Raw genomic sequence first — 26,932 nt, forward strand, 5'->3', positions numbered from 1 at the left:
GCTGAAGAAGATAAACTTAATTTATGGTGAAAAAAAGTTGCATGTCATTCAAACAAGAAGAAATGTGAACAAGATTTCTAATATGCAATTCCAGGTAAAATTACTACCTTTGTAAAGCCTCCTTTGTATCCCTTTTTTACCAGTATTACTGTGTATTTTTTTACCAGTAATATGTAAAATAGGCAACATTAGGACACCCCAAACATCTTGCAAACTTCCTGCAACCAGTGATATAATTTCTTGCCATTGCTGCCTCATTCTATATATTCTTAATTTTCTGTTTGAATTTTCCTTAGAATACAGGACTGATAGGAACTTATAACTGTTTTGCTGGCCCCTGTCTCTTGCTGATTGTTCAAAGGACACTCATATTTGCCCTACCCTCCTCTAGATATTAAATTTGTTCTTTAAAAAACAAGGCACAGGAGTTCTCTCTCCTTTCTGCACCAGATAGGAACAAAATTGGTCAAATGAGCCACCATAAGCCTAATGGTGCTTTAGAAGTGCCAATCGATGGTATTTGATTGATGAAGACATTATGATACTTAATATGTTTCCACTACAATCAGTAACTATGGACAGCCAACAATTCAAAATGGAATCTCTGGGACAGAACTACAAAACCCTAACTGTTTCAGATTTTGATGGATAAAATGTGTCACAGAATGTGTAAAAATCTTTATGATGATGCTCCTAGAATACCATTATAAAATGAGTATGGCTTCCATCTAGCTCCCAGTAGTGCTGATTCAGGACCATAAAAAGAAATGCATCCCTCTGTTGGAAACTATAACATTTATATTGATTTCAGACACCTTGTATTCTGTGCAGAAATAAAATTAGCTGTGCTTTAATTTAGGAGTACAGGGCAGTGTTTGGAGGAGAGCAGTGGCAATGAGGACTCCTGGATTCTATTCCTAGCCACAGCAGTGACTCATGCCATGACCTTGTGTAAGCCTGTTGACCTCTGCGCCTGTTTACCCACACTGAACAATGAAAAAAGAATGAATACCTACTTCTCTGGGGTTGAAGCCCTCAGTCAGAAAGAGCCAAGTACACAGGCCTTCCTGGCAAAGTAAATAAATCATGAGGATGTTTCAGATGAGCTCAAAAAACATCTCCTGTATGAGGTTTCTATGGTCTCTTCAATTTGATCCCGTTATGTATTTCAGTGCAGTGCACACGGTCCTATCTTTAAAACACTGGGTAGTGTTACGTGCTGTGGGATAAGTTACAGCATGAAGATTTAATATTAACATTAATGGGAGCTGTGCAGTTAAAGCCTATGGCTCTCTGCTGAAAGTGTGCCCTCAGGAGAGCCAGGCTGCTAATAATTTACAAATTGTCCAATTAAAAAGTGTTGTGGAAATTTCTGACTTCTGCAGACATATCTTCTGAACACTATGCTGTGACTTTCAGTGTGTTTGTATGTCAGTACTCAGACTTGTGTGAAATATTCTGAGAATGTTCCTAAGGGATGCTTGGACAGTGACTTACCCTTTAACAAAACATTTAAAAGTGCTCGTTTCCTTGCAGCACTGTTACATCTAACTTCTGAGGCTGCATTTCTGTTCTTTTTCTATCGCTCTGCAGTCAAATACTGTATTTTGTGGGACACTAGCAGATCAGACAATACTGATACTGGTAATAGTCTCTTTTTTTTGTTTTGTTTCAGTTCTAATGACATTTTGGGCTGTTTTTCGCAGAACAAGGCAGTAATTGATATAGTGACACAAGTAAAAGTATCCACATACAACTGATTGGTATCAGGGAAATAACACTCAGAAAACCCCCCACTTCTGTGTTATCCATCTTCATGTATGCAAGACATCTCAACAACCTCTCATGCTTAAACTAAAACAGACAGGTATCTGCAAGATCCGAATTTTTACTTCTGCATTTGACCACTTAAACTTTTTCATGCTATATTATCTTATAACCCAGAGGGGGAAAACAGAAAAGATCAGTGGTCAGAGATCCATTGGTTGATGACACATTTCAGTGCAGATGGTACAGCAAACAGGCTAGTCCCTGGCTGCATCCTCAGTACTGGAGCAAGGACCTGGAAAACCAGTAACATAAAGATTTGCCTTCCCCCACTGAATCATACCTGGCTCCAACCTGCACGAGGTTCTCCTGAGACAGGTGAGACATTTTCATGCAGGATAAACTGTCTATGTAAATTGCTCAAAATAGCAGGTGAGCTGAAAGTAGATATTTTTCTGAATAACTCCATAAACTGATAAGCTTCACAGAGGGAAGAAGAACTTTATCAGCTCTCAGACATTCTTTTCACTTTGAAAAGGAGCAGTCTAATTTGGGGACAGACAAAGGCAATGCTTCCTGATGTCATTTTCTCCTTCACTGACTGCAGTGATAAAATTATCTCTATTTGCCACAACATTGGTCTCTCTACCACATTGTTGTCACAGTCCTCAACTGTTTTGCATAGTGTCAAAACCTACCTGTTTCATATTTTCCATTTCCAAAATACTTCTATTCGCAAACAAACAACGACAATAAAACCTCATAGGTACACAAATAATAAATTAGAGGCCTATTTCAAATTCATTAAAACATTTACATTACATAATCAGCATTTCTGGGCATACTCAAATGTCAAAATCATTCATTTAGAAAGTGTGGCAATACTGATTTTTTTTTCCTTTGCCTGGTAAAATCGGACTACAGTTCTTAACTGGTTAAATAAAATAAACCAATTCTATCAGATTACTGGTATTCAAAGCTAACTAACATATCTGCCTCAGCTAGCATCTATAGAAAACCCTTCTGTTCTCATATTGCCAGTCTCCAAAAGAACATGTCTACATGCCAGGCTCCTGCTGGAATCAGAGACAAGCACGTGAGCAAGGGCAGAGCAACACAAATGAGTGTTCACACAGAATATACTGTTGCTTTATTAAACATTCATTTTTCTTAGGTTAATAATAAAGTCTAAGTAGATTTAACTGTATGTGGAGCATTAAGAAGTCACAGTCTATTTTGAAGCTACAAGAAAATCAAGGAACTTGAAACATTCATATCAACATTGTCTGTAGCAATATGCAATTCCAAAAACCCTCAGTCTCTCCAGTCTGCTATCTCTTTTTTTGGAGGGGAGATGAAAATTCAGGAGGAAAACAACTCTTCCCAATCATAGTTACCAGGCTGGGCTGGGCTGGCTGCAGCATTATTTTATGGAAGAGCAGCACAGTCTAATTTCAGGGTTACATCTATCACTTCTCATTCCTTTCACAAGGTTTTCCAAGACCCACCTATGAATTACCTATCCTAATATCCACTTTGTGCTTGATGTACAGCATACAGTAAGCCTGTAAATTATGTCAAAACACAGTATCAAAGCGTTGCAGGTGACATCTCCGCTGGTCCTCTGCCAAAAGAGGTGAACACTGAATAAATATATTGCAACACCATCTTTCTCTTTTCCGAATTTATCTTCTGCATTCTCTTTTCCGAATAAACTATCTTTTGTATTCTATTTGTACATGTCTGCTCCGTCTGGCATTTTGTCAGAGCCCCTCTCAATGTGTTTATCCGGCCTGTTGACAGTCCTCAGCACGATGCTCCTCCAGCTCTCCTTCCTTCCCTCCCAGACCCTTCCCCTTGGATCAGGAACTCATTTTCCTCTGGTGCCGGAGGAATCCCGCATGTGCCGGTAGCAGGGCTATTCCCGAGGGCCGCGCTGCTCCCAGCCCGTGCCAGGGGATAGCAGGGCTATTCCCGAGGGCCGCGCTTCTCCCAGCCCGTGCCAGGGGACAGCAGGGTTATTCCAAAGGGCCGCGCTTCTCCCAGCCCGTGCCAGGGGATAGCAGGGCTATTCCCGAGGGCCGCGCTGCTCCCAGCCCGTGCCAGGGGATAGCAGGGCTATTCCCGAGGGCCGTGCTTCTCCCAGCCCGTGCCAGGGGACAGCAGGGTTATTCCCGAGGGCCGTGCTTCTCCCAGCCCGTGCCAGGGGACAGCAGGGCTATTCCCGAGGGCCGCGCTTCTCCCAGCCCGTGCCAGGGGACAGCAGGGTTATTCCAAAGGGCCGCGCTTCTCCCAGCCCGTGCCAGGGGATAGCAGGGCTATTCCCGAGGGCCGTGCTTCTCCCAGCCCGTGCCAGGGGATAGCAGGGCTATTCCCGAGGGCCGTGCTGCTCCCAGCCCGTGCCAGGGGACAGCAGGGTTATTCCCGAGGGCCGTGCTTCTCCCAGCCCGTGCCAGGGGACAGCAGGGTTATTCCCGAGGGCCGCGCTGCTCCCAGCCCGTGCCAGGGGATAGCAGGGCTATTCCCGAGGGCCGTGCTTCTCCCAGCCCGTGCCAGGGGACAGCAGGGCTATTCCCGAGGGCCGTGCTTCTCCCAGCCCGTGCCAGGGGATAGCAGGGCTATTCCCGAGGGCCGCGGTGCTCCCAGCCCGTGCCAGGGGATAGCAGGGCTATTCCCGAGGGCCGCGCTGCTCCCAGCCCGTGCCAGGGGATAGCAGGGTTATTCCCGAGGGCCGCGCTGCTCCCAGCCCGTGCCAGGGGATAGCAGGGTTATTCCCCAGGGCCGCGCTGCTCCCAGCCCGCGCTCGCTCCCGCTCCGCTCCCACGTGCCCACCCCACGCTATCGCCCCGTGCCGGGCCCGCCGCGCCGCACCCGCCAATCAGCGCCGCCCTTACTCTGCCCCGCCTCCCGAGGGCCAATCAGCGAGGCCCTTGGTGGTGCGGGCGGGCGGGCGGGTTCATTCAGGAAGCTGCCGGGGATCGCGAGCGGCGGGGCGGGATTAGGGGCGGGGCTCGGTGAGGCCCCGCCCCCGAAGGGGCAGGGCGCGCGGCCCCGGCGCGCGGCGGCGGGCGCGGGGGGCGTGTCCGGGGGCGCGGCCGGCGCGCGGGCGGTGGCGGCGGGGGGGCGTGGCCGCGCGGCGCGCGGAGCCGGGAGTCGTTGGCGGCGGGCGGAGGCGGCGGCGCGCGCTCGCCATGGTGTTCCTGAAACTCCGCGAGCAGGTGGGGATTCCCGAGCTTCCCTTCCCTTCCCTTCTCCTCCCGTCCCGCTGCCGCCGGGCGCGCCCTCCGCCGCCGCGGGGTGCCGTGCGTGCGCGGGTGACAGGCGGGAGGCAGCGGGAGGCAGCATGGCTGCTGCCGCCGCCGGGGTCCGGGCTGGGTGGGAGGCGCCATGTGCGCCCGGTGCGGCGCCGGAGCCCCCGCGGGGCGGGCGGGGCCGCCGTCCCTGCAGGTACCGGGCCGAACAGGTGGCCGCCGCAGCCCGCCCGCCCCTCGCCTCGCTCCGCCGGCGGGTCCCTGCCGAGCCCCCGCCCCGGAGCGAAGGGGAGCCCGGGAGGGGTGATGGGGGTGGCTCTGAGGCTCCAGCCCTGCCCCGCGCCTGACTGGGGTGTCTGCACGGGGGTGCCCGGGCCTGAGGGACCGGCCGGTGTGAGGATCGACCTGGAGCCTGCCCGGGAGCTGCAGCTGCAGCTGGAGCTGGCGGCGCTCCCCGGACCCGGACCCGGACCCGGCCCTGCGCACTTTCACGTGCCTGGGAGCCGCCTGCTGTCCCTCCAGCTTTCCCTTCCAGGCCTGTAAAATCTTTTGTTCGGCCGCCGTGGGTTTCGCCTCCCGCGGTTTTGACAGACCTGCGCCGAGCCCGCGCTCCCCTCCTGAAGGCGAAGGAGGTTCTTGGTGCCCTCAGTGGCTTGTTGCTCTCGTCGCATCACACCCTTCTTTGTCTGCCAGCCTCTCCGGTTTCCATCCCAGCTGGTGAAAAATACTTGTCTTCGCTGCTCTGTCCTTCCCTGGTGTCTCCCCTGTCCTACCTATTGTCTCCTGTGCGGTATCAGGATACAAAGGTGGGAGGGTCTGCAATGCCAGTTTGCCGCCTATGAAAAGATGTTTCGTAGGAATGGTGTTTTCTCGTGTTTTCGTGTGTGTGAGGCCAAATTCCGTCTAAAAAACTCGTACATCCTGCTGTGGGTCTCCTTGTTACTCTTCCTTAAAAATAAGCAACTGTAACACTTGAAGACCCCACCCCTTCCAAAAAACAAAAAAAAAGCCCCGCATAAAAAAAGCCTGTAGAAACTTGGGGGTGGTTAGGCAGCTGGTATCCTGTGTCTGTTTGTTATGCTGATCAGTATCAGCCCATCCTTACCTGCGAGCCCTTTCATTAGTTACTTACACATCTGTGTTTTCACACCTAAGGTTGCATGATCCCTCGGGATTTTGTTCTAAGGCATGTTGGGTGACATGGGGCTGGGATCTCTTATGTCCTGCTGTGTTGTATGTAAACTTTGTGAAGTCTCATGTTGTTTCAGAACCTCATCTATGAACCAGCAGCAGCTGTGGATCTGAAATACACTTAGTGTCCTTTGAGTTAGGTTTCCTTTCAGGATTTGTTGCTGTTCTTCTATGGGAGACTTCCCACAGAAATAAGCACTTGTTCGTCTCTTCTATTAAATAAGAGATATTAAAATTCTTTTCTGTTAAAACCAAGGACTACAACCCTTCTGCAAGTAATCATTGTGAAATAGTTAGCAAAAACCTCATTATCAATATGTTAACTTGAAAGTACTGTGCTTCAGAACTTTTCTGCTGGGAAGAATCATGCTATTGACAGATGTTGAAGTGAAGTATTGGACTGTGTGGGACCATTGGTTTGACAAAGTAATGCGTATGAAGCTTTCAGCTTCTGTCATAATGCAAGTTTTAATCCAGAAGAAGTACAAGGTGGATTTTTTAGAGGCTTCACAGATTTGTAAATGTGAATTGATACATTGGGAATTGAAGTATTCTTTCACATAAAGTAGAGGGTGCTAGGGAAGGAGGGAAGGAAGTGAATACTGGTTTTGGACAGTCTTTTGTAGAGGAGTGATTTTTAGCAGCAGCTGCATTGCTGCTGCTATAGTGTCAGTTGCTTGACAAATCAGTTATTTCAAACTGAATTCTGTTATAACTGTGTAAGAATGCCAGAAAGTCATGAGGAGTGATGTTAAAGTGAAATCCCTCAGCTTTGGTAGTTACAGAGCATTCCTGCAGGTCAGTGTTGCAGTGTGCTGCAGGATGTCTTGACTTGAGGACAGGATGCTGTGCTGAGAGTGTGGCACCACCTGCTCTCTATGAAAACCAACCTGTGGTACTGTATGGGAGTCAGAGGTGTTCCTCTTCAGGAGTTCATGAAACATGCTTCTTGTTTGCTTGAACCATATGCTTTGCTCCATAGTGTTTGGTTAGAATAAAGCTGCCTTGTGTATTTGTAGTCCTCATAGTGACTCTGTCTTCAGTGGTGGCTGTGTTTCACAGGGAGGTGCAAAGGCTGCTCTGTTGTTTGTACTGTTCAGCTGGTATGAAGAAGGGAAGTGATTTGCTAGTTTCTTTCTCCAACTGTCAGATTAATAACTTTCTGAAACAAATATTTTACTAAATAAAGTATTACTTAAGTGTAATTATCAAGATTGTTTTTCCAAATTCAGCATTAACCTGTTGATTTTATTCTTTGAAAATGTAGGAGGGCTCTATGTTAAATGTCAGAATTATGCTGGGGACAGGCAGACTTATGCCATACAAGAAGCTTAGTGTTTCTTGCACTTGCTTAGTTTTTCAAATTGCTGCAAGCTACTGTAAAAGCAGTGCTTGGGAAGTTACAATGAGGTGAGAAATTCTGTTCTGAGGCTCTTAGTTGAGCTCAGAGGGTGAAATCCCAGTTCCACTTGCTTGATTTAATTTACTTAGTGCCTGATAAACAAAACTTTGATCCTGCAGATGCTTAATGTGTTTGTGAAGCTCAAATATTTGTTTGTCTATGGAGGCTGATTTGACACGTTTAACCTTCAGAACACAGGTTTTCCATGCACTGAGAAAAGTAGGCCTTTCCTTGGGTTCAATAACCAGCCAGCCAGTACATTATCTATGAATTTGTGTTACTACTTGGGCTTTATTGCTTTGCCATCCTACCAGGTAAGAATATATTTCAAAGTTTTGACATAATTGAGGGTATATACTCCACTTTCAAAAATTACTTATGTTTGCTTTCAAAACATATCAGGTATCAAAAAAACTTGTAAGTCATGTTTGTAAAAATTGCATTTAAAGCTAAGTTGAACTCTGTTGGGCAAAGCTGATACCTGTAATGCTCAATAGTGAACTGTAACTCAGGTATAGAAAAATAAACATTCAAGTGTCAAATTAGAAGCCGTGGATTGTTCTCTTTGCTCTTGGGTTTTTGTGCAGTGTTGTGCAGCTGTTGCTTAATAATGAAGGAAGCAAATTGCAAATTCTGAATGTTAGACTGTTCAATGTAGAGATGAAAAATATGTTAAATGTACATTATAATTGAGGTATTGGCTCTTAAGTTTGTTTGCTTTTGTATTGTCTTCATATATTGGTCCTTGTATACCAGGTTCTAGATGATGTGCTGGTTCAACTACAAAAATGCTGAGTGAGATGAAGCCTAGAAAAGTTTTTTTCTCCCTGAAATGTTGTGTTACACTGCTGTAAGAAACTGCACTGACAGTCCAGTTTAGATCAAGGGTCACTAATGTTTTATCACAAAATGTTTTTCTTTTTTTTTTTTTTTTTTTTTTTTTCTTTCCCCTATTTGAGGGAGTGGGTGGAAGGGAAGGTATAGGGAGGGGAAAAAAAGAAAAAGTATTAACTTGCTTGTGGGTGTCCATAGTGGTATGCCTTGGTCTCCTGTGTCAAAGCCCTCTCACATCTATACAGCTAACTGTGAAAGGCTAAGTGTCTTCTGGGGTTTTTGTTATGCAATCACAGTTTCTAGGTACATTAGCTGTTTCCCAGAGCAGATAAATTCTCACTCTTTAAGGGGTTGTGAATTAGTCTCTCTTACACCTAAGAGGTAATTGACAGCTTGGTTTTTCTTAGTGTGTAGGTGAAATGTGGATTGCCCAACAGCCCAGGGATTTTTTCCTTTTGTGTTACAAGCCTGACCTGCATATGTGCTTACAGGTCATCTTTTAGGCTCACATAAGCCTACATCTCAGCACAGTTTTGTTGAAAGGCATGAAACTAATCAAAACTGGCTTGTTTTATTTTCTTTAGTTTTGCAGCTATAGAACTATTTCTGTCAAAACTCATTGGATGCAGTGTCATTGTATTTGGGAAAGCTTTATTTTTTTTTTCTTTCAGTGCATCATAGTTTTAATATTATGCATTTCCCATTTTCTCAGAATCTTAAATCTGTAATGGGAAGATGTCTTAGGGCTAATAATGATGGGCATTTGAAAAGATTTTGTATGGGATTTTCCTGTATGACTGCTAGGCTGTGCTTGGGGCAGTGCATTTATTTCCAGAAGTCAGATATGAGTGGTAAGGATCTAAGTAGGAATAACTGCATGGGGATATTAGAATGACCACTTATCTTTAAAGTCCTTGAACAGTGAGAGCACTGACTTCTTTATTGCCCATTTATATCTTTCTCTTAGCTAAGATGGATCTTGTTCAATTGGCAGTTAAACAAATGTTTGCAGTGTCATAGTGAACGCTCTGAATGCCACTATGGTTGCTATTTTCATTACTGCCAGCGTTAGACTTCATTCTTTTAGAATTCATGCCAAGAATAAATGTCCCAACTAGTTCCTTGTTACACTAAGAGGAGGAATGGTCTCCTGTGGTGATGAAAAGGAGCTGCTGCTGTTCGATGAGGGAGGGATCTGGTGGGAATGGAATTATGTGGTATTGCTCTACAAATTCTGTTCAGATCTAGACTAATGAGATGTGTGTTTTTTTGACTTTTTTGATAGAAGTTACTTTAAAGGTACTCTTCTTTTAAAAATAATTTCTTTAATGAGTCTTGTAATGGCTAAGAACCAGCTCTTTATGCTCTGTTGTCCATCATATGTTCTTCCTAAAATTTGTCAAGTCTTTTCAAACTGTATACAAGATAATTAAATTAAGAAAGTGAAGTTCTTACCAAGAGACCTGAAGTCCTACTGTTAGTTCTCTATTCCCAGGCTAAGAACTTACATGTGCTGAGAAGATAAGTTTCTTTAGCTGATGGACAACTCTGAGTAACCTGAACTCTGTTTATCTTGTTATATGCAGTAATTACCAGCCCTTCCATTAGAAGTGTTGAGGGAACCTGGTTCTACCACGTGTTCGTTTGGGGGGATCAGATTGCCCCATGATAACTTGGGAACTTTTGACTTGTGAACAAGCAGTTCTCCTCACTCAAGAAAATAAACCTTTTAAAAGAAGAAGGAAAAAAAAAAAGGTGGGGGGAAACAAAGCAAGCCTTGATTCTGCAGTCAGATCCTTAAGGCGGATCCTGTTAACTCAGCAGCCTTCTGTGAGCATATAAAGGTCTATTCATGTAGATAGCATCGAAGGTTTCTGACCATTATTTGGAGGGAAGTATCAGGGGAAGAATGAGGCAAATGTGCACTTCTCTATGAAGAAGTGACTCTCTAGCACCTACAAAAAAAGATGATTCCTGTAGGAAACTAGTAGTTGTTGCGACTCTGAACTAGCAATCTGCTGACATGGACTGTTATTTTCCCAGATTCCTATGGTTGTTGCAACCAACTGAAATGGGTTGTGAAATAAGATTATTGAAATTAAGTGTATTTGCTATTATATACTTCATATTCTCCGCTTCTTTTGTCAGCAAATTTGTTTCTCATGTGCCATACCTGATATTTTTTTCTAATCAGCTGAGCCATCCTGAGGTCAAACTAGTATCTGATTTGTTTTCTTGCTTCTTCCAACTTTTTACTTTGTTCTTACCTCTATTCCTTACTCCTATTTCTGGAAATTGAGTGGGAGACTTGTTGCCTTAGTTACAGTGACTAACTGTTTCAAAGTTATTTATAATGTTTGTGTTTAAATAACCTATATCACAGTGCTAATCACAGAACATTTCACATCAATAAAAAAGTAAACAAAGCAGCACATCACTGGGAGCATGCTTTCTGTGCTGATTTTTGGGAGGTTTGTTTTCCTTTCATTGTTGGGGGTGGAGGACAAGTTCTTATCTGCCATTTGAAGATGCATCTGAAATAAGGTGTCTTGGTGTTATCCTTTCCACAAATGAGAAAAGAATCCTAACGTTTAAGCAAGTATCAGGGAATGTTACTCTTTCCTTAGTAGACATTAGCACTCTCCCCAGGGGGTGGCAATATAGCGGTTTAACTCTGTTAATTCAGTTGTGATCCTGCTGTTGATGAATTATACAGCACTGACCCATTTCAGCGCAGAAACCAGAGTGAATGTAAGAGTGGTGGGACTTGAGTAGTTGAGAGAGAAGGGAAGATGAGACTTGTAGCCAGCTGTGTGGGTGCAGAGAGATAAAGAGGAAGTGATATGCAAATAAAAGAGGGACAAAAGAGTTGGTTTGTAGCATTCTTGTAGGTTAAAAAACTGCTTGTTAGCTGAAGCTAATGATTTAGCTGATGACTTCTGTGTTTAAAGAATGAGATGCTCTTTACTATGAATTGAATATAATCTGAGATTTTCATTGTATATCTCTACAGTAAAGTATGTATGTGAATTGAGTGAACAGTACTATGTAAGTAGATTGTTTTCTACATGAATAGAGTCTACCTGTTTAGGACAGCCTGAGAACAAATATTTTTCTCAGCAAATTACTGGAATGGTATATAGATTTGAGAAGTATGAAGCAGAGGTCTGCCTATTCTAATGCTTGAGGTCTGGGAAAAAAAAAAAAAAAGAAAAAACCAACTTAAGCTTATGTTGTTGAACTTCAGAACTAAATTTACAGGGATGAGGGTGAAAGTGTTTACAAGTTATTGTAATTGACTCATATTAGACCTTCCTGAATGTTCAGGTGTTTTAGGTAATTGCCTGTTTACATGACCTAAGTCTAATTCTGATGGTGTTTTGAACTGTTGTGGAATCATCCTAAATGTTTGATATTTCCATATTCTTAGACAATGAACTTCACTTAATGGCCTTTCTAATTCAAGATGATGAGCATTTGCCTATAAGTAATTATCGGTCATTTTGAAGTCCTGCAATTATACTTAAGGTCCACTCTCACTTTCTCACTTTGTGCTGAAGTCCTGTATCTCCTGCTTCAATCTGGTGCAGAAAAGAAAGCATGGATGCATCTAGATTTTTTTTACAGCGCTGCCTTAATGAAGAGAGGGGAGCAGAAGCAAGAACAGTCAGGACAAAATTAAAATTAAATTACAGTTAAAGCATTGAGACCAAAATAAGCCTTTTTTAGAGCTTACAGAACTTCTAGCAATCATGAAGAATCCATGTTCTGTTTCAAGATTTTGTTGTATGTCATCCTATTTTATTTTGATAGCTCCATCTATGCTGGTCCCCTTGACAAAGGAGGAAGTTGAACCTTCCATCAGGAACCTGGTCATCAAGCAGCAAGCAGCATAACAGACCAAGGATTTACCCAGCTCATAGATGAAGTAGCTGCTTCTGTCATAGACAGCTCACTTGGGGGCAGTGAAAAACGTTTTCAGGAAGTTCTGTAGTTATTTATATAACATAATCTATAACTAATAAATAATTAAGTAATTTTAATCCATTGCTGATGACTAAGTTTTGTACCTTGTTTGGGGGAATTGGTATTCTCTCCTTCCCTGTCCCATCTTCAGGTCATCTGCTTCTTTTGTCACTTGCTCGTGAGAGTGGGCAGGTAATCTATTTAAGTCCTTTTTTTTCATCTCAAGCACTTGATGTGTCTTTCCTGCCTCAGATCTCTGTGTAGTGTCTGCTGACATTTCATTCACTCACAATGTCCCCACAAAGTATTGTTGGTAGGTTAAAATGAAGGATACAAAATCAGGGGAGAAAGAAAAACAAAATGCTTATATTGTTTTTCTGGTTACATTATTACTCATTGTTTCAAATCAGTGCAATGTCCCAAGTCATGGTAGAAGGAAGCTTCAGAAACAGCATGGTAATGGCATTCCCCACCCCTGTCCTCTGTCCCTTTCTAACTGCAGAGTTTTGTTCCATTCTTGCTGTGTTTGCTAAAACATGAGGATTGATAGAAAGAGGTCTTATGCTTAATGCTGTGTTGCTGTGCAGTCTGCCAGATTAGAACCCTGTAATGGTACTGCCTGATGGCTTTTATTTCCTTTGCTCCTTGTCTCAGTTCCAGGAGCCATATTTTGTTTTATAGCTCTGCTGTCTATTACCTATTTTTTTTTTTTAAACAGTGCTCTTTCATTCTGGAGGATAATTTTCAGTATTAAGGAGTACTTGTAGAAGAACACTTTCTCTTCTTATTTCTGTCACCTGCAAGAATGCAAAGGCGATTATTGACCTACAACAGTACTGATCCTGTAGTAACCAACCAGCTCATTTATTTCTTCCACTCCCACCCACTGACATTGTTTGTGGTTTCTTTCCATCCACAAGCACAGGAACATTTAAAGTTTATTATCTAACACTATTTAGATTATGGAATGGTAAATCTATTAACATAAAACCTTTCAGGTAAAGAATATTTTATGACTTGTCCATAGACACTTCTCTATTTTTTACTGTAAGTTTAGCAAATTATAATTACTGCAGTCAGGGATGTAAATAGTCAAGTTAATCTTGTCCATAAGAAACAGAGCTCAGGAGAGTTCTTTGAATGTTTTCATGATGAGAGTGAAAAAGAATTGTGAAGAGAGAATTTATAAAACACCAGAGGGAACCAGGGGTTAGAAATGGTTGGGATATCACACTTTGTCAGCATCAGTGGACAGCAATGCTCTTCTGATCAACTTACAGTTTTATAGTCAAGGATCATCCAAAAACCAACAGGTATCCAGCTACCCTGTAGAGCTGTGTTTGCAGTGACTTGAAGATATTGATTCATTTTTCTACCTACTGCACCTTTTTACAGCACAGGAAGGGGACTTTCACAGCATCTATAATCTCAAACTAACATGGTGAATAATACACGGACGAGGATGCCTCCTGCTGTTTTTCTACACCCAGAGATGTAAAAAGTGTTTTTGGATCAAGTATATCAAATTTGCTATTTTGGAATGGCAAATATAGCTACATGCAGCCATATCTTTTATCTCTGAAAGGACTTTGACTCTGCACATCTTGAATTTGCTTCCTTTTTTTTTTAAACTCTCAACATCTAACAAGCTATAATTGTTTAAAAATATGATATTTTTTATAGCATGCATTTGAACAGATTATTTATGGGGTTTTCATACCTGGAGGTTGATAAAATTTCTGCAATACTCTGTGTTAAAACTGCTTTCATAATCATTTAAGTATTAAACTTACTGCATACGTAATTCAAGAATAATTACTAGAAGTGCCATGGTTCATGAGTCTGCGCCCACAAATATTAGAAGAATTTTGCAGAAAAATTGCCATGACTGTTAAAAAGCTGTTGACTGTATCTTTGCATTTTAGCCTTGTTGTCGTCTGGCTGTATAAAATGCCCTACACATTTGAGGTATCACTGTGGTTTCCTGTCTGGACATCCCACCCCTTCCATGGGGGAGCAGCCAGATATGTTTCCTTCTATAAAGCTCTGGGCTGGAGCTTACATAAGCCACAGAAACAGTATCTGTTAGAAGGAGGGGAGGGACAGCAATGCCAGCGGTGCTGTGGAGGCTGGCAGGGAAGTTCAGCTCCCCGTCCCTGGAAGTTTGCCACACCAGTATTAGCAGTGCTTTCCTCCTGTTGATTGGAGGGGTTGCAGAGTCGTTTGGGAGCTGTCATTCTGGAGTAAGTTCTTTAGAAAATTAGCTCTTTGCTTCCATAATGGCCACAAGCACAAATAAAACCTGTGGGCTGGAAGCTTGATCTGGTAGCAGCAGTCAGACACAGTGAACTGAACCTAAAGAGAGGATGAATGTGCCTGCAGAAAAGATCTCAGAAGTGTCTGCTGCAGCTCAGCCTTCCATGTTGTGGCAACCCTTATTACCTCTACTGACATACAGGTGCTTTAGTTGTTTCCAGAAAGCCTGGTGTTTGTTTTTGGGGTTTTTTAACATATATGTAGTCATACATATATGATTGTCTTACACACTAGTGCTTCTTTTATGATGCCTGACACTGATGCCTTGTTTTTGGGAACAGTAACTTGTAAAAGTAGGATAATTGAAGAAACGAGGAGGAATTGTTGGAATGACATCATTTGACCTCGAGGTTTCATGACCTGCTCTTGTGTGGAGTGCAGTGACATGCAGCCTGGCTGGGAAGTGCTGTGTTGTCACGGGATGCCTGTTCAGAATGCCAGGTTCTTACTTTTCACTGAGTGGCATGGCTGCAGAAGTGAGGTGGCAACTTCTTTGGTGTATATTTGCACTGCCTTGATTTTTTCACTAGATAAGAAACAACGAAAATGGCCTGTAACAAGCAAGATTAGGATATGTGGTTTTTTTGTAATTCTGTTTTTCTTGTAAGAGGTTAATTAATAGCCAAAACTATGCTACTTATATGACTTGGAAATTATCTACCAACATTTTCAGCTGACAGACAGGAGAAGGAAATACAGGTACATGAACTACTAAATGCAAATGTATTTCTGGTATAGGGTAGGACTGTGTGTGTGAGAAATGGAGTACCTTGCCCGAATCAACCCTGTTCTTTTAAGCCAGTGGAGTAGGTAAATTTTCATGAAAGGTTAGAGTTCAGTAACTTTAGGATGGAGTTTAATGATGTGCTTCTTCTTGGGCTTTTTGTTTTATTTTTTCATTTGCAAGGTTTCTAACAATAATGGTTGAAACTCACTGGCTTCTAATCTCCTGCCTAAGGCCATAGTTTGGTATTACGTGGTAGCTGAGCTTAAGCAGTCTCTCATTGTTTTCTTCTGCAAAGTAGTGAAAAGCGAGGGGAGAGGCAAATTATTTAGATTAGCTTAGGACTGTGAATTTGTTCGTTGACAGTTTTCCTAAGCAGGAAGTAGAAAGGAGTGTTTTGGATCAGATAAACTTACTCTACTGTCTGTCTTTGTGTCAGAAGTCCTGTAATCACAGGTGATGTGTCTTGTGTGTGTCCTTTGGTCTGGGGGCTGGAGATGAGTGGAGAAACTTGTGTATGGTCTACCTTGGACCTTTCTCTCTGAGTACTTTTCATGCTGTTGGTCTTAAACTTCTTAGAATGTGTTTTTGAAGCTCAATAACAGGATTGATTTTCTTATCTGGTTCTTGATTGTTCTGGGGTTTGAGTGTGGTTGTGAATTCCTCTTTAAATGTGTAAGAACCTAGGGTCTTTAGAAGTCTGCTTCTCATTATAACACACCAAGTTGACTTACCTTGACTGAAAACTTTGAAAGAAGAAAAGTTACATGTGCTGCCTGTCAGGATCCTCTGCTTTTCCCCGTCTCCAATCTGACCACAATGTGTCAGTTTTCCTGCAGCATTTTAAAGTTGCTTTTTCCTCCGCTTGGGGTGATTACATGCTTTACCAGTCAGTTTTACAACTGGAGCTCTGAAAATGACACCATTGCCTTCCATCTCTTCTCAGGAGGTTACAGTGAAAGTATAAGACCACATTCAGATAATCCAGTTACCTGAAAACGATATGCCAAAAGCAGTCTGAACTTGCTGTAGCCTTTCTTTCCTCATAGAAACATGTATGGATGGAAGGCCCTTCAACATTTATGCTTCTTATGCATGCATCTTTAATTCTTAGACACCATCCAGTGATGGCTTGGAGTCATGCATGCTATGACTAGTGATCCTTCTTTCTCCCTGCACAGAGATATATGCTTGGGGTGGGGAAGTACCTAGTAAGAAAACATGCTCATATAAAAATGCCTAAGTTGCAATAAACTCTACAAATAGTAATTCAATGAAACATGTCAGTCTGAGATTAAACTGCAGCCTTCTGGAACAAAAGAAAATTTTTCAGCTCAGCTCAATAGGAAGTGGAAACATAAAATAGTAGTTAGTGTTTTATATTCCACATATCACCTTGTGTAGTTGTATGAATACCACAACATAAGCACACTGGTTGTGCAAATATTTTTATCAGCAACAAGAGAAGATAACATTTTGAATTGCCATTAATGAAAACCTTATCAAGGTGGATTATTCCTTCCTTTAGACTGTTCCTCTGTTTCTCAGTTTGATTGTGCTGCAAAAATGTTTAATTCAGTGAGTTATGGATGCAGCTATTCATTCATTTGAGTGGTTTTATTTTCTGGAATAAGCAATGGTAAAGCTACAAAGCTTTGTTTACAAGAAAAAAGAAACAAATTAGGCATGTCTTTTGATTGTGAGAATGCACTGGGAATAATTACTTTGGCAAATAAGGGTATAATAAAATGATTCTGAACAGTTTCCAAACAAACAGTTGCCTACATATCACCTGTATGTTTGTGAGGTCTTAGATTACAGCCCCTACTTAAGGGTGGTTCTTGAAGCTGGTCATCAGCACAATTTAATTTTTTTTTTATTTTAGCCTGAAAGTCTTGGGTAGCTGTTCAGGGACTGCTTTCTGAGTAGGTCAGCTGTCTCTGCTGTGGGCTGAAGGGTGATATTATGCTGCTTCTCGTAGGTGTCAAAACCCAGATGGTTGACATAAAAATGTAAAACATAAGCAAATGACCATAGGAATGGGGGAAGGGTGGGGAGTGAAAATGAGAATGACAAACATTAAATAAATAACTATTTTGCACAATGTTAATAAGAAACATAGTTTGATATTTTAAAAGGCTTACCTAAGTATAAGATTATAGATTTTCTTGGTAAGAGGACAGAATATGAGAGGATAGCAGAATCTTCTTTGCTATGCTGAAATAAATCAAATTACTAAAAGTATGAAAAGTTTTGAGAATACCTGTTATGTAGCTATTAGTGTTTAAAAATCAGACAGTACTGCAAGTTAAATAATATTTATGACAAATTTCTCGTTATTCTGTACTTTATGTTCCTTGTTTTATAGGAGATAGAGAGTACTTTTTGTTGTGCTTTTTGTATTATGTTGTACAAAGGTTCTCAGTGATAAGACTAGACAAAAGGTTAATCTATTTTCAGTGTGGTTTATTGGCATGGATTGTGGGAACTTCGAGGGAATGTTCAAGCTTGAGTACGAAGAGAACAGGACAGGGAAATTTTTTATTTAAAAATTACATTAGGAAAAGATATGAATATAACTTGCTAAGATTTAAGTATAGCATCTGCTTGCTTTCAAAGAATTATAAAAAATAACTCTTTAAGTAGTACATATTTGTTGCCAGAAGATTGAATTCAAACTGCTTCACGGACGGAAGTCATGAGCTAAGCACTTGGAACGAGTTTGTGTAAGCTCAGTGTTTGAAAGCTGCATTAGACAGTAGCCTCTTCTGGAACAAATGGTATTTTCTTTACAATTACTCCTCTTAATTGGTTTGTTCAGTGTTGAAAACCAGAAGAAGCTGGGAAAAAAGAGAAGCTTTTTGTATGAACTGAAGTCTGACAGAACTGTGCTAATCCTAAAATTTTTACAGACTTTATGGCCAATCCCAAGTCATTGATTCAACTCATTAACTGTTGTTGTATGAAGGAAATACTGTGGACTACTTAACTCAAGACATTTTTGGAAGATTTTAATTAGTGGCACTTGTAATTGAAACAACTTAAATTTTTTTTTTATGTCTTTGTTAGCTGCTCTGATAAAATCACAAATTAAAAAGTATAGCAAAAGTAATAAAAGTAAAGTAATTAGTGCATTGAAGTAATTAATGAGGTGTAAAGGTTACTGCTATTTAAAGGTTGTGCTATTTTAGTGCATCCAAAAAACAAAAATAGAACCCAGGATAACTCACTTTGGTTTGCCCAGGTCTGCCTTTCTTCTGAACACAGGTATGGATTAGTTGAAAAAGTGTTAGTAAAGCAATCAACTGTGTGTTCTGAAGAGTGTTACACCTGGTGATCTTATTTAGTGGTAGCTTGCTTGTCTCCTCCCTATGGAGGGATTTAACTAGTCAGGACCAAATAACATTGCACTGATATTGTGGAGAGATGCTAGAATAATAAGGGGTTTCTTTTGTGTCTGGTTTTGGTGTGCTGGATTACTCCCTGTTTAGAGCACATCATTTTGCTGTTCTGTGTTTGGAGGTTATCTTCATATCACTAGGGTTGGAAATGACCTCTGGAGATGATCAGTCCAACCCCTCCCAAGGCAGAGTCAATAGAGCAGGTGACATAGAAACACACTCAGGTGAGTTTTAAGTGTCTCTGAAGAGGGGGGCTCCATGACCTGTCTGGGCAGCCTGTTCCAGTGCTCTGCCACCTCAATGAAAAGGTGTTCCTTGTGTTGAGGTGAAACTTTTTGTGGTTTGGTTTATGGACACTGCTCCTTGTCCTGTCAACTGGGCACTGCTGAAAAGAGTCTGGCACCATCCTCTTGGCACCCACCTTTAAGATATTTATAATTATTGATGAGATCCTCTCTCTGTCTTCTCTAACCTAACAGGTCCAGCTCCCACTGTCTCTCCTTGTAAAAGGAGATGTATTCTCACAATCTTTTCCCATCTGGCCCCTATAGTCACTCTGAAGAAGTGAAAAACTTGATATTTTCATGTGGCACAATTCTTGGGTTCCTGTCTGTCAAGAAAAAATCTGACTTGTTTATTTGTTTTTAAGAGCATTGCACCTAGATAATTGTAGGTAGGCAAATGTACTTTGGAAGTGAATTCTATTTAGTCAGTATAATGGCTCTTTAACTGAGCAAGATCTTAGTTTGTTTTATGTCATCTGCTTTAGATTGAGGGCATTACTTGGCTGGGATTAATTTTCCTGGGGATGTCTGTGTCCACTGTGCAAGTGGACTTAGTAACAGGTAATATCTTTTTTCTCGTCCCTTGAAGTGTTCCACTAGCTGTGAAATATAATAATATTTTTTAAAAACTTTTTTTTTTTTTTTCCTGTAGTGACCAGATCTTGCTGGACTTCAAAATTGTGCTCTTATTTATGTACAGCAGTACTCAGGTCAGATAGAGAAGGTGACTAACTTCTAGCAGTCAGAGGCATCTGATTTTCTTCCCTTTGCAGGCTGTATTGATGTAGTGGAATCTGCCGTGTCACTTGTGCATGGCAGGTAAGATTGCCAATTTTCCCAGTGCATTTATGTGGAAGTGGCAGTCACGATTTAAGCTTTAAGCAATTTACAGAGTGAACATAGAGGAGATGTTTGGCCATATGGCAAACAGGCCAAACAGGTCCAAGCAAGTGGATTTTTCCCTGAAGTGCGTGGTAGTACCCTCTGTGTTTCCTGTGGAATTACAGTGAACTGGAAGATGTGGATATTGGACTGCACTTGACTGATTTGTGCCTCTTGCAAGGTGAAGTGCTGCTACATCTGTATGTGGAAATGTGTCTCTGAGTCTACTGGGCAGTTCTCTTTAACTGTTTTGCATTTTGGGGAATGAAAGCTGTGTATCATTGAGCTGTGTTAAAATCTCAAAACTTTGTTTGGACACACCTGTGTGGAATGCCTCTGTTCCAAGTGAATTCTGACTCTTCTTCTGTCCCATTTTAAAAACATGCTTTTGTCCTGTTACAATAGCCTCAAGGCTGATAAGACAACACCACTCCATGTGCTTGTGTTTATATGAAATTGCAGACTCTTAAATCTATTCAAAGATTATTCCATATATTTTGCTATATTTTCCAATCTTTTTCTTAAAAGGCCTAATCAATAGGATTAAGAAGACAGTTGCTGTTTGCATTGCTGGCCCAGGGAATAGAGAAATGACTGCATGCACTGTTATTCCCTGTGTATAATTGCACTTCCTCATTAAAAATCCAGTGAGGCCATTTGGATGCACTTCTATTTTTGCTTTCAAAAATTAATCTAAAAATATTCTTTTTAAAGGTACTGTTTTTCTTTCAGGGAGGGAGAAAAAACTCCAAGGAAGTTTTTACTTATGATGATTTGTTCCTGTTAGTGCATGAACAGAATGTTTTCAGTAGGCATTCTTTTTTATGCCTGTAACTTAATTTTGGAAATGCATACTTTTTTGTTTGAAAATAGCATTCAGGTTTTATCATTCTGTCTGATGGATGTGTATTTTCTAAAATATTCCTATTCCTTCTTGCTGTTTTTCCTATGCTTGTATTAGGTAGAGTGGAAATGTTAAAATTCAGACACATGAAAATTAAATAATGATTATTAAAACCCATGAACCAAGAAACAATTTCTTAAAGGTGGTGTGCTGGTAAAAGATTTTATCACAAACTGCCACCCTGCTATCCTATAAATACTATTGATCAAGTCTAATCTTTGTGCCTTGGCAGATACCTAAAGTATGCAATTCTCTCCTCCCTCTACCTAATATCCATTTTTAACTGCTGTCTTCCCATGGATGTTCTGAAATAAGTCACAGCTGTATATTAGAAAGTTTCTGTTCCACAGATATGATCTGAGGGTTTTAACTCTTTGGTCGTCTTGTGTGTTTTAAGCACTGAGGTTTCTCTGAAGCCAGACTGTAGACTTTGAGAGGTGACCTGCTATGGACAAACATAGACTCAAAGAGCTCCAAACCTGTGCTTTCTTCTGATTTTAATGTCTATGAGCATCACTTCTTGATTTGTATTTCTTTTTGAATGTGACAGGCATCTGTTCAGACTGGAAAGCATTACTCTTTTCTGGTCTTATGTACAGTGTTTTTGGAGAGTAGCTGTAGGTTCTAAAGAAGTCTGTCCTGGTTGTGAAGTTTCTTAATGGGTTGATTGATGTATGAACTGCTGTGACTCATAGCACTCTACCTTATTTTTATCCAGATAATTACCTTGCTAAAAGATGTGTGAAATGTAAAGATTTCTTCCCTCAGCTTGAAAGCTGAGGAAGCAATGAGAGGAGCAATGCTATTGTCTATCTGTCCTTTTGATGTTAAGTTTGATCAGAATTCATCTTCTGCTTGCTTTGCCTTCTTCCCAAATTTTTAAATGGAAATTATCTCTGAAGTGCTTAAAGAATGGTAAAAGTGGAGGAGGTGAAGGGCATAGTGGCATCTGAGCTGCAGTAGTTTGTGGTTTTTTTAAGGTGTGTCATTTCCAAGTATATCATAAAAATTTTCTGTGTTGATACAGCTTTTTGTATAAGTAGTTATTGTTTGAAATTATACATGTGCACATGCTGAAATAACATGTAGGTAAAGTTTTCTGGATTTGTTAGAGGATCTTACTCCTCTTCTGCTTTCATCATTTTTCATTTATAACAGTGGTGTGAACATCAGAGGATCAACACGTGTTTTCACTTATGTCATTTGGGATGCTTCATAGGTTCACAAGTCTTCAGGCTTGTCAGTTCATTATTTCACCTCCTGTTTTATGCCAGGGAGCTGTTCAAGCTCAAAGCTTTTATCTGAATAGCAAATCACAGTCAGATTCAACATCAGGAGAACTATTAAATCTGTTTTTTAATTTATTTTTATTTAAAAATGGTCTAATACTTTTGCCATGATCTCTGACAGTTCTGCTGATTCATAATGGAGCTGTGTGAATTACTGCTTTGTTTGCTTGTGAGGCTCCTCTGTGTGGCTGTCCTTGGTAAATAGTAGTCACTGAGGAAATAGTAAGGGATAGCATCCTCTACCCCCTCAAATCCTCCTTCCCCTCAAATCAACTCAGCTCACAGCTGCTTATGTATGTTAATGGTATTGATTTTATGGTAGTGTGCCTACTTGTGAACGGTGATTATTGGGGGCAGACATCCTTGCGAATATCTGCTGCTGCTAAACCTGCTGGGAGTTGTAAATGCTGTTACTATAACCTCCAGAACACTCTGAAATAATATGCCTGGTTTTAACCAACAAAAGAATTAGAGGATCAAGTAAGCAAACCAATGTAAGTGCATCAGTGGTATTTTTTTAAGATCATAAATATAATAATATAATTAAAAGGTGAAGGCATGAAAACGAGGAGAAAGTGAGATACCATTTAAAATTATTTGTACATTTTGTGCTCCTCAAAGCTTGGTATAAACATAAACAAGTAACCACAAGGATTTTGGAACAGCAGATAGATGTCTATTCTCCTCCTTTCAGCCCCCGAGATATCCAGGAGTATCTTGGGAAGGACTTGTCCTTCCTGTAAATACTCTAGTTTATATGTAACCATGATAAATAAACTTTGTACTACATTGAAACAGTCTTTAGCATCATTTAGTACCGCTGGCTCTCATCAGATGTAAAAGATGGAGGGTTCAGTGCCACATATGTTAAATTACATATCCTGAGATCCAAAGTAAAACTAAGTTTTGTACTTTAAAAGATACTGCTTCTATTACAAGTAAAATAACGTTGGTAATCTCAGCTTTCCATGTAGTTTGACTTTTTAAAAGAATACTGAAGAAACCTGAACTTGGCACATTTTTCCAATATTAGTAATTTGTTTCATGATAAGTCTTGGTTATGACTTCCATGAGTTTGGGTCCCCCACCCACCCAGCTGTTTTGGGAATAGCAGCTTTCTGTGGCTTGTTGCCCCAGACGATGGTGATGGCTTTGTCTGCCCTCTCAGACACTGCCCTGAGTCATCCTTTTGGATGAGCCTTCCCCCACCTTTGCTGAGATTAGTCTCACACTGCATCTTTGTGAGCTCCTTGCTTTTTCCAATGTGGTTATTGCTTTTACTCTGCTCAGCATAACTTGCTTCAGAAATCTGCTTGCCGGTGTTGATTCTGTTGTTTTCATGTTGTTATTTTTTTAGGCAATGCATTTGTTCTTGTCTCTATAACAAATGGTTATCTTAAATAGCTTCTCTCTGAATTATTGATGCTCCACAATGACTTCTTGCTCCAGTCTATTTATACTTTGAGCATCTCTGCATTATTCTGTGAGATAGAAGTATTCATGTGAAATACTGCATTAATCAGCCTCTGCAGTATTGTAATATGTGAGTTTGTAGGAACCTCTATACTATAGATTTCCGTGTAGCATTCGACAACAAATTTTAAATTCAGAGAATAAGGTGTGCAGTGTCTGTCACTGTAGGTAGTTCTTAGTTTAACTGCTAAGATTCCCTCTATTTCCCAGCTTAACTGCATCCATAGCATTAAGAGCAGAGCTTCATATTGCTTTGTGTTATCCCTGCTATCTTGCCAGACTATCATTTGAATGTGAGTACAGATGGTATGACTCATTTACACTTGTCCTAAGCAGGCAACGTACTTAACACCAAGTATGTGCCTCCAGCTTTTGACTCCTGAGAAAAAGAGTGTTTCCCTCTCCCCACCCCAACAGGAGTTATTTTTCTATGATTCAGATTTTAGTTCACTTTCCTTTTAAAATTAGGGAAGCAGTCTCCTTTTTTGTTTTCCTTATCTAAAATGCAGTTGACACTATTTTTAAAGGATGCCAGACCTCTGCTGATTTTGCTGAGACCACTTTTAAATAGGAAAAATGGATGAGGAAATGAATGGCTCCATTGTTTGGATGTAGAAAATACACTGAGGTACTCTGCTACTTTTTCAGTACCTCTGGAATATAGAGAACTGTTTTTTCCTAGTGTATGGGACATGGATAAATGGGCAAACATTTTCCTTTCTGAAACAGAGTGGGTCTGATAGCACTTCATTGTTGTCTAGACCTTGTCTGGCAGTCTTAAATATGCTGAATGGTTTATCTTGCCTCTTTAGGAAAAGAGATAAAAAGAAATCTTAGAAACTTGTGTGTGGTGGTGGAAGTGGTGGATTATTATTTCTTTTTACACAGAATCATTCACCTCTCTTTTCTCGGTGCCTCAGCTGAAGATCTGCTCTTACAGGTAACGTTGAGGGTTGAAGGCATGCTTGGCACTGAACAGCACTGAAGTGGAGCTGAGAGTTTGGGATAAAGTGCGGGTTGATATATGGTCATGTGGCTTATTTGTTTAGTATTTCTCTTTTCATTTTAGTCAGGCCCAAAATCAAGTTCCATGTTGTGATATAGAATGTTGTTTTTTTCCTTTTGAAGGCAGTAAGTTTACTGAAAAAAAGGACTGGAAGCACACTTTTTTTTAATATCAGTAGTTTAGATGGGCAGACCTTTGAAGTTGTTTTTCATTGTCCCATGGCTTTGTCTTTCTGTTTGTAAAAATAGTATAGCAGCTCTGTTTCTCAACAAAAAGTTTTTCTTGCAGCTCTTCCACATGCATGCTGTTTTTCAATGAGAATTTGGAGGACCAGCCCTCCCTTAATCCTGTGTAGGTGTTCACAATCACAGAACTGTGTGTCTGCTGCCACCTGGAAGCTGAACACTCTTGTTTAAGGCTCGTACTCCCTCTGATGGCAAACTACTACTGTGCTTCTCTTGCTTTCTGTGTTCACTTTCATCTCTCTCCCTTGGTCTCCATTTTATCTCCTTGCTGTGATGCTGGATTAGGCTGTTGTTTCATGTGTGTCCCACTGAAAGTGCTGCTTTAATGAAGCTGATAAAATGGAAGGGCCCTACCAGATTGCATGTGTACTAGAGAGCAGTAAGCTATTTGGTTAGGAAGGGGGAAAGGAGGGAGAGCTTTTCCTCTCAAGTTGAATTTGTTCAGTATTTTTAACTACTGCAGTCACTCTTCTGTAGTTCAAGTCATACTTAATTCCTAATGCTTGGCTTAAACTGATGGCTTTATCTCCCTGAGGCTTGCATGTGAGTAGTCTGCTCTTTTAAGCTCAAATTCTTTATTCCAGAAATCAGTTGTTTAGATAATATCATCTTATATTTGGTACAAACAGCCCTCAGTGCTATAAAGACTTTGTTAGTTGCTTTTGTATGGGGTCATTATTAAGAAATTACTGTCTTTTAGATCTTGTAGTTATACTAATAAACATCTAATATAGACAGAATAGAACTGTCATTGCAACTTGTGTGTTAATGATGTGATAGCATATGTTAAGCTTTTATTAGTAAATTTGGCATGTAGATTATAAATAGTGCAAAACAAAGCTGTTTATCATGTGGTTACAGAAATAAGACATTGTATAGTTTGTATGTCATTGTACATCTGTGTGTAGAAGACCAGTTTGGGAGAAAAGATAATGATCCTGTTGCCCCTTTGATAAATGACCCTTTTCTACATTACTCAGAGAAGAAGGAAGTCAGCAAATCTTTGTGCTCTCATTGCATCTCTTTCCTGCTTCAGTAGTAGTAGTTTCAAATATTTCTTGAAAGCATTTGCTAAATTATTTAATTGTTATTAAATATTACTAATTTAATTAAATCTAACCTTTGCTTAACATCAATTATTTAAGTGGGTAAAGACTATCAGTTCTCGTTCATTGTCACTGACTACAATAGCACTGTTGGGTACTTACTGTGTGTGGTGTTGCCTTTCATGTGTGATGCTGGCAAGAGTTACAGCTGGTGGAAGAGATGTAGGACTGTATGAGTTTTCTGGTGTGTTGTCAGGCCTTTTCTGATGGCATGAAATCCAGATTGATGCATCTGACTCAGAGTCCCCTGTTTGTTCAGTTTGTAGGAACTGTTGGGATGTCAGGCTTTCGAGTATTGCTTCTGTTTGCTTGTTCAGCCTTGCACCTGTTTTCGAATTGTGTTTAGTATGTTTCTGGCAATTTTAGTGGAGATAGGTGAACCTCTAAACATGTCAAAAAGACTGAAATAAAGCGCTTTCAATTTTGAGCCTTTAGTGTCTCCTTGAATGTGAAGTCAGTAGCCTTAAAAATTTAGGTGCCTACCTTAAATATGTGAAGTGACTAGAGCCTTCCAGGAATTCTGGCACTTGTAGGAGAGGTATTAAAGTACTATGTGTTGGCTGGGAAGGAATTTTGTGGTCCTGCTCAAATGTTTTGGTTTTCTTTGGTGTGCTGCCACCAAGTGACAAGGCTTGATATTGCTGCTCTTGTGTTTTTTTGGTTTGGCTTTTTAAAGAGTGATTTCCACTAATTGCTCTCTTTTCTTTCTTTCAAACTGAAAAACAGAATATTACTTCACACTCCTGGTACTTTCGCATACAATATTCCAAATTATTATTCAGAATAACATGACTGCTTGAGAAGTCTGTGTGAAAATTTCTAGGATAAAAGAACTATCAAAACCAAGCTTTTTTCCCTCCCCCACCATCATTCTGCTGTTCAGTTTAGATA

At 40.8% G+C, this 26,932-nt stretch overlaps 2 protein-coding genes across 2 annotated transcripts in view; one reads left to right on the top strand and one right to left on the bottom strand.

Annotated features, from left to right (window-relative positions):
- The first annotated feature begins 4,892 nt into the window (after positions 1-4,892).
- ANKRD28 (ankyrin repeat domain 28) overlaps positions 4,893-26,932 on the top strand; it is a 117,052-nt gene continuing 95,012 nt past the window's right edge. Inside the window, exon 1 of the mRNA XM_056483394.1 lies at positions 4,893-4,985. Within this exon, the coding sequence (XP_056339369.1) occupies positions 4,959-4,985 (27 nt within the window). The 5' untranslated portion in view covers positions 4,893-4,958. The remainder of the gene's footprint in view (positions 4,986-26,932) is intronic.
- BTD (biotinidase) overlaps positions 26,780-26,932 on the bottom strand; it is a 112,771-nt gene continuing 112,618 nt past the window's right edge. Inside the window, exon 4 of the transcript XR_008839728.1 lies at positions 26,780-26,790. The gene's annotated coding sequence lies outside the window, so the exon portion shown is untranslated. The remainder of the gene's footprint in view (positions 26,791-26,932) is intronic.

Source organism: Oenanthe melanoleuca, chromosome 2, assembly GCF_029582105.1.
Source record: "Oenanthe melanoleuca isolate GR-GAL-2019-014 chromosome 2, OMel1.0, whole genome shotgun sequence".
Lineage (NCBI taxonomy): Eukaryota > Metazoa > Chordata > Aves > Passeriformes > Muscicapidae > Oenanthe > Oenanthe melanoleuca.